Genomic DNA, 7,086 nt, shown 5'->3' on the forward strand with positions numbered 1-7,086 from the left:
ACAGCATTAGAAATACCCTCCTCAGAGGATTAAAGCAGTCCTGTCCACAAAGCAGTTGTACTGTGTAAGCAGCACAGTATTTTTGTTACTACGCATTCAATTCTTAATACATTGCCACCTGGAAACCTCACCTTTTTTGTTCTAGCAACATCTTGTGTTCTTACGTTCACAACAGTGGAATTTCTCAACACTGCCTATTGCAGCCAGTCCTTGCTCCCTCACCTCTATCCATGACTATGCCTCCATCTCACGGTTCACTGGCCAGCTAAAGACACAGCCAGAGACATAAGTAGAGACTGTTCCTTCCACCCAAACCTGCACCATGCATTGGTGGCCAAATGGGATCATGTGTTGGTGTGTTACACAATCCCAGCACAGGCCTTTTACATTTCTTACCCATCATCTCAAAGTAGGGAATTTAAAGGTGTACTTGAAATTTGACAATGACAAGAGCTCAGACATCAGCTATTAAGGATGTGAAACCCACATATGGATCTAGTTACTCTTTTCATCTGTTTTAATGCCTCAGTTTATATTATCAGTAGCAGGTGGCTAAATGTAAGCTTAGCTCCGGAAACACTATGGAGTGGGATTCTAACTTGGCACTGTGCATGACCACTTTATGAGAAGTACACCATACAAAAGAAACCGCCACAAGTCAGTCAGTGTTTAAGGAATTTTTATTAAACCAAGAATTTTATAATCCAAATTATGTTTCTTTGCTCAGCTATCAATTCTCACTGTCAACTAAAACAGTGGTGATATTCTGAGCTTTTCCACAGTAAAGAATTACAAAATTAAAGAAAGGAATGCTTTAAATTTTTGTACTGTGCTGAAAATTCTTTTCCCCCGGGTTTATAAAACATTAAATTTGTATTTTTTATTTTACTATTTTTTTTAGATTTTAAATCAATAAGTAATCTAGGACTAGCACTTGTTTTGCTAGCCCCGGCGTTGCTCTGTACATAAGCTTCAAAGTTTCCTTTCCTTTTTTTAGTTATTTTATATTTTGCAATGTTTTTCTCAATATTTAATAGTTTTTCCATGTTTAGATTTTTTTTCTTCGGTGAAGCGAAGTTCTAGATTGTAGTCCCGGATCTTCCTGCAAACAAAAACAACGTTGTTAGGTTTTAAAGTTAAAGCAGCACCTTATGTTTCCTGACATGCCTGCTGCAACTCTAAGCCTGACAGCACTTTGGGGTTTCACGGTATCACACCAAAGTGATTGATACCATCACACAGCCTCACACAATAGCTAAACACAATTAACTTGTTACTGTAAGTAACCTGACTGCAGGTCACCTCTACACTTAATGTCAACATACTAAGGCTCAGCAAATAACTACACCAGCAGTATAACTTCCAACTCCTAAAACATCATTAAGCCTATACAGTAATGGTCTCGAAGCAGTGTGAAAGTGTCACTAGCAGAAAAAAAAAATACATGGAGAAAGCAAGAAGTGTAGAAAAAACATAACTCAAATTCTGTCTCCAAAAGGAAAGTTGCAGAAGTGAAAAGACCAAGAAAAAAAAAGGGTTATTTTAAGTGATCAAATATTAAAGCAGGCATCTTCAGTTGATGGCTATAAACGTGGGAAGTTCATTGACAGGCAAAACCTAACTGGACTGAACGAGGAAGAGACCCCTGTATTATCTTTAACTCCACATTTTTCCCTTTCAAAATCATAAAGGTACTACCTTTTGCCTCATCCTGTCACACAAATTAAGACACTAACCCCACGGAAGGCAATAAAGAAAATCAGTATTTTAATTGACATCAAACTTGAATTCACCAAAATGTGAAGTTAAGACACTTTGAATTTTAAGTTTTAATTACTGTATAATTTTACGTTTTGGCAAGTATATACAAATTATAGTGTGAATAAGGCACTTCATTTCTAAGGGGGGGAAAAAAAAAAGGTTGGAGTACGGTTTTAAGCTTACTTCAATTCCACAAGTTCCTCTGGAACAGCAGTATGAATAGCAGCGTCTCACAGAACTGCCCGTTTCTGCAAGCATGCCTAGGACTACTTCCAGCTAAATACGCTGTTAAAACCAATGCTCTAATACTAGCTAAATATGCAAGACATACCAGTAGCATTTGCTAACCATGAGCTACAGAACTGGACAAGAGGATTTAGTACAAAATTTGTTAACAACTGGGACCATAGCTGCTACTTGCTGTAGCTGCAAATGATCCAGAGCCTGGAAGCATGCTGCTTAGGCAGCCATGGAGTAAGGGCTATTGCCCCAGTCAACCTATAAAACCACGCTGCTCAGAAAACTTACTTATTAAACACTTGGAACCCCAGTGGGATTATTAACTGCCTTTTGAGCAGCCTCTTTAGCTTGGTGGGCTTGTAGTACGGCTACAGCTTCATCAACCTGTTAAGAAGAAAAATTAATAAATGAAAGCTTAGTCATTCCTGTATATTTAAGTTAATGAAACAGTTTAAATTATACATACAAACAACACCTGCATTGTTAAAAAGAAAAGGATAACGTTACAGTTCATGCTAATGTAAGTCACTGCTGCCCCCTGAAAGAGGGTGTTCTAACTTCTTGCCCTGGGATACTGTCGCATTGCTGCTACTCTACTGTGCCAGCATAAACAACTGTTCAATCAGTGTAGACTTAACTGCGGATAAAACTAGAGCAAGGCAAAAGTCCACGTACCTTCGAACGAAGAGACTCAGGAGACTCGAGCATGTGGAGAAGTTCAGAGTTGTCAATCTCCAACAACATCCCAGTGATCTTACCCGCCAAAGTAGGGTGCATGCTTTGAATGAGAGGAAAGAGACGTTCACCTGGAGAGAAAAAAAGCTAATCTGAGTGACCAACCTCATCAGACAAACACAGCCCAGATTTAAGAGAAAGGGAAACAAACGGCTGTTTTACTGATAAAACTGGTTATTCCACATTTTAACACTGATAAAGACTACTTTGACTGTCCTTCTACTACAAGGCATAGAGAAATGCATTGTGTACATACCTAACATCTGCTTTTGTTCTTGTGGAGGGGCAGAAGCCAACATGGAAGCAGTCAAGGGTTCCTGACCTTGCACATGGACAGCAGGCTGCAAATTTAATTTGACACCATTTCAACATTAAATTCTAGTTCATAATTAGGTGCAGCTTAAAATGCCCAATGTTTCACAACTCAATATAAACAATGCCTGCACTGTCAGAAACATGGAAGAAATTACAACTAGGCAATTTAATCAAATACTGCTGGTTAGAGCCAAGTGATACTGGAAGTTAGTATCAACCGCTTCCCTGTGGAGCAAGCACAAAGAGAATTCAGGCTAAGGTAGCAAGCAACTGGAAAATATGAAGCAACATGGAATCACATCCTGTCCCAGGTGAACTTGAAATATACTTAAAGCCCCAAGGCTCTAACTCTGCTGCCATAATGTAGAGCTTCAATTCTAGAATAACAAAAGACAGCTCTTAACCACAAGTACCGCCCCCCCCCACCTTCCTCTGCAAAAAGCATCAGCAAAAGCATGGACCAGTTCCTGAAGTCACGTACCTGCTGCATGGCAACCTGGGGCTGTGTGTTAAGATGCTGCTGAGGATTACGAACACCTGCAGCGTATTTGTACTGTGGTACTGTGCGTACAGCAGGAGTAGCTGCAGTAGCTGCTGCCGCAGGACGTGGACCCATTGTTTGTGTCGCTGTATTAGCTGAAAAAGGTAATTCTGTGTATAATTCATTTTTTTTACTTAAGTCTACACTGTAAAAGTTAAAAATCCAACAAACCAGCCCAAGCTGAATAGCTAATATAGGTATTGTATTACAGATTCATCTCAGTAGCTTTGTCAACTGTCACATCACTGGTTATACCTGAAGGTTCAAAGCTCGAAGTTTACTGGATGTTACTTTCGAGTCATTTTGCAAACGAATTGCTTATGTGCTATTGAAAAGAGATCTGTGAGACAACACTCACATTGGTTGAGTATTAATTTAATTTCACTCTAACCTCAAATGACACTTAATTTCCTGAGCAATTTATGTCAACAGTCACCCTAAAAAAGATGCTTTCATGAAGTAGATAGATAAAAAATACTACTGCCTAATACATTCTGAGAGAATTAAGACTCCATTATAATCAATTCTGGTTCATTCAATGATGTGCAGATTTTGCATACATGATACTGGATCACGGTTATCTATGACAAAATAATAAGAGCAAAAATAATATCATCTCGCTATTTCTACATGCAATGTATTACAGCTGCCATAATATTTAGAAATGTCAGCTGTCACAAAGCATTACTGAAGTGCACACTAAAAGAAGAAATGCTTCTTGCTAAAGAGATGGGACCACAGCTGGCATCTCTGCTGGGACAATATTTAAAGCAACTACTAGTTTACTCATTTAGTAAAAGCCAGGGAAGGAGGGAAGTGTTACCACTTGTGATATTGAAGTTATGACTGCTTTTGAGAGATCATTCTGAATCAGCGAGATTAAAAAGTTAGTCTAATACTTAAAGTTTGCATAAACCAAACTCACCAACACGTTGTGCTGACATGACTCGTGGAACTTGTGAAGAAGCTGGTCTCATGGCACTAAATGGTGGTCTGGGTGCTGCTGGGCGGATAGCACCAGGCATATTTTGGAATGCTACGTTTTAGAAAAAAATATACTAAGTTACACATGCTGAAATACTGGACATCAAGAAGAGTTCAGAAGTTATACCACTATCATGACAAAGAGAAGAAAGATTGATACTGTAATGCCGTGAAAATGTATTTAAAAGTTGAAAAGTAAATGCTTTGGAGTTTACCACAGTCACCAGAAAGAGGTAAAGAAGTGACTTACGATGAGGTCTGGCACCCTGAGCAGTCCAGCGAGGACTAGGTCTAGCAAGTTGAGCAATTTGATTAGTAGGGTAGTATGCAGCACGGTTCTGAGTCTGTCAAACAAAAACACTGTGTAACTACGTTATCTTTCAAGGGCATACTGAGCAGTCCAACATCTTTCTGCTAGGACATTAGAATGCTGAGATTATGGACACCTGATAATAGTTACATTTACTGTTAAATCTAAACAGATTTTATGCACGCAAGAAAATGTTCAGTTACTCATCTCTACACATACCTGTGGGATAGCTGCCATGAAGTAACCTGAAGGAGGTGCTGGTTGGTATGGGTTGATTACAGGATTGGGTACTGCTCTTACGCTTGCCATTCTCTGCATATACTGGTTGGTGAGATGAGCTTGGCGCTCTTCTTTACGCTGGGCTAGAGCTACATATAATGGTTTAGTAGCCACAATTCTACCATTCATTTCTGTGACAGCTTTGGTGGCTTCTTCTGGTGATGAAAAGCATACAAATCCAAATCCTTTGCTGCGGCCACCTTCCATCATGACCTGTCGGGACAAAATTTAGTTTTGAAACAAAAGGATGTCATATCTATTCGACCCGCATGAGTTTCATTCTTTAGCTTATGAGAAGTGAGCCACAGGTTTGTTTTACTGAATTGATTTATAAAAAGGAATATAACTGCTTAACTAATAGCTGTTTACTGAATAAAAATTATAATCTCAGTGAAGTAATGATGAACATGTTATTGCAATGAAAAGATGTCATTTTCTCACATTAATTTTAGTACCTAGTTTATTTCAAGAAAGGATGATCACACGCATTTAACCTGAGATGTATAATAATCAAGAAAGCAGATGTCCATATATATACAGAGGATAGTAGCAGTGATAAATGACTGGGTCACATCTGTTGTCAGTGAAATAAATCACTCTTCCGTGGTGAAGGAAGATGATCACTGTTCATTTTCAGAGAAAGGACAAACACAATCTATGAACTTTACCTTTGCACTAGTGATTGTACCAAATGGGGAGAATTCTTTTCGAAGACGCTCATCATCGATTCCATCATCAAGATTTTTCACATAAAGGTTTACACCCTAAAAAAAAAAAGCAAGTTATTTTTGAAAACAAATGATAGAATAAAGTTAGTCCTCTTGAATTGAAACTGAACCTGGTATCTGGTGATCCTGTCCTGCTTCATTTGTTCGAACTTGCGCTTCAGCTCCGTTTGTCTTTCCACCTTTTTCTGAGCCCGGCCAACATAGATTTGCTTCCCATTGAGCTCTTTCCCATTCATCTCATCCACAGCCTTCATTAATAAACAAGAAGTTAGTAGTGCTTTGATTCCAGTGTTTCTCAGGCATGCAAAAGAACTACATAACTCCAATACAAAAAGTTTCATAAGGATTACAGAAAAAGAGCCTATCTATTTAAAATACCATGAGCTGAAATGAAATACTCCAAGACTTTCCTGCTTAAAGTAAAATGGAAATTGCTTTCAGAAGGTCTTCCATCCAGTTAAAGAAAAGTGACAAGGGATGAAATAACTATTCTTATATTTGGGGAAAAAAAATCAAGTCACAAAGTATTTTGAGCTGCAGCTCGTATATATGGCTTTTAAAAAATTCTTTTTTTAATCTTTCATTAAGGAAATACTTAAGAGTATTAAAACCTTTTTCCCCTTAAGCTGTTTCGAGTTACAATTATTAAGAGGCAAAAACTCTGGCACAGATTTATTCAACTGATTTAAAACCAGAAGTCACCAGTTTATTGTATACCTGCCTGATCAAAGCCACTAAATATATATATATACTGAGATATTAGAATTTTATGTTATCTGAAACACCAAACATGTGATTCTGACTACTGCAAGAGACACAATTCATCAATGAATGTATGGAAGACTGAACAATGTAGATGTAAGACAGAAAGGATTTGTTCTAATCTCTTGCTTGTACACTTGCAGTGCTGACAAATCACCAAAATGCCTTTTGAAAAGCAAACTTCGTTTGCTGCCCTGATTCATTCTGTGTTGAGTTCTTCTCTATTGCCACAGTCGACTGGAACATCAAGGCAAACAGCTGACAAAGAATTAAGTTGTACAGCATAATGGCATGTTATAGACATATACACAAATCAAAAGAACACTTCTTGAAAGTTACTCTTCACAGTAAAAGCAACATCTCATAGGGCACTATGACTTTTCTTATAGCTGTGCTAAACAAGCTTCATAGAACTATTAGCTTTCCTGCTG

The 7,086-nt window shown here is 38.1% G+C and overlaps 1 protein-coding gene across 2 annotated transcripts in view; it reads right to left on the minus strand.

Moving 5' to 3' along the window:
- Nucleotides 1–662: 662 nt before the first annotated feature.
- Nucleotides 663–7,086, minus strand: part of PABPC1 (poly(A) binding protein, cytoplasmic 1) — a 10,440-nt gene continuing 4,016 nt past the window's right edge. Inside the window, exons 5-15 of one of the 2 annotated variants that reach the window (XM_010012690.1) lie at nt 6,004–6,141; nt 5,834–5,929; nt 5,106–5,378; nt 4,827–4,920; nt 4,518–4,628; nt 3,533–3,687; nt 2,993–3,077; nt 2,677–2,807; nt 2,290–2,385; nt 1,190–1,193; nt 663–1,098 (exon numbers count right to left, since the gene is read on the minus strand). In XM_010012690.1, coding sequence (XP_010010992.1) covers nt 2,293–2,385; nt 2,677–2,807; nt 2,993–3,077; nt 3,533–3,687; nt 4,518–4,628; nt 4,827–4,920; nt 5,106–5,378; nt 5,834–5,929; nt 6,004–6,141 — 1,176 coding nt within the window. In that variant the 3' untranslated portion in view covers nt 663–1,098; nt 1,190–1,193; nt 2,290–2,292. Of the gene's footprint in view, nt 1,103–1,189; nt 1,194–2,289; nt 2,386–2,676; nt 2,808–2,992; nt 3,078–3,532; nt 3,688–4,517; nt 4,629–4,826; nt 4,921–5,105; nt 5,379–5,833; nt 5,930–6,003; nt 6,142–7,086 lie in introns of both variants that reach the window. The other variant, XM_010012689.1, reaches the window with a different exon arrangement.

This window comes from Nestor notabilis, unplaced genomic scaffold (genome assembly GCF_000696875.1).
Source record: "Nestor notabilis isolate BGI_N333 unplaced genomic scaffold, ASM69687v1 scaffold23834, whole genome shotgun sequence".
Lineage (NCBI taxonomy): Eukaryota > Metazoa > Chordata > Aves > Psittaciformes > Psittacidae > Nestor > Nestor notabilis.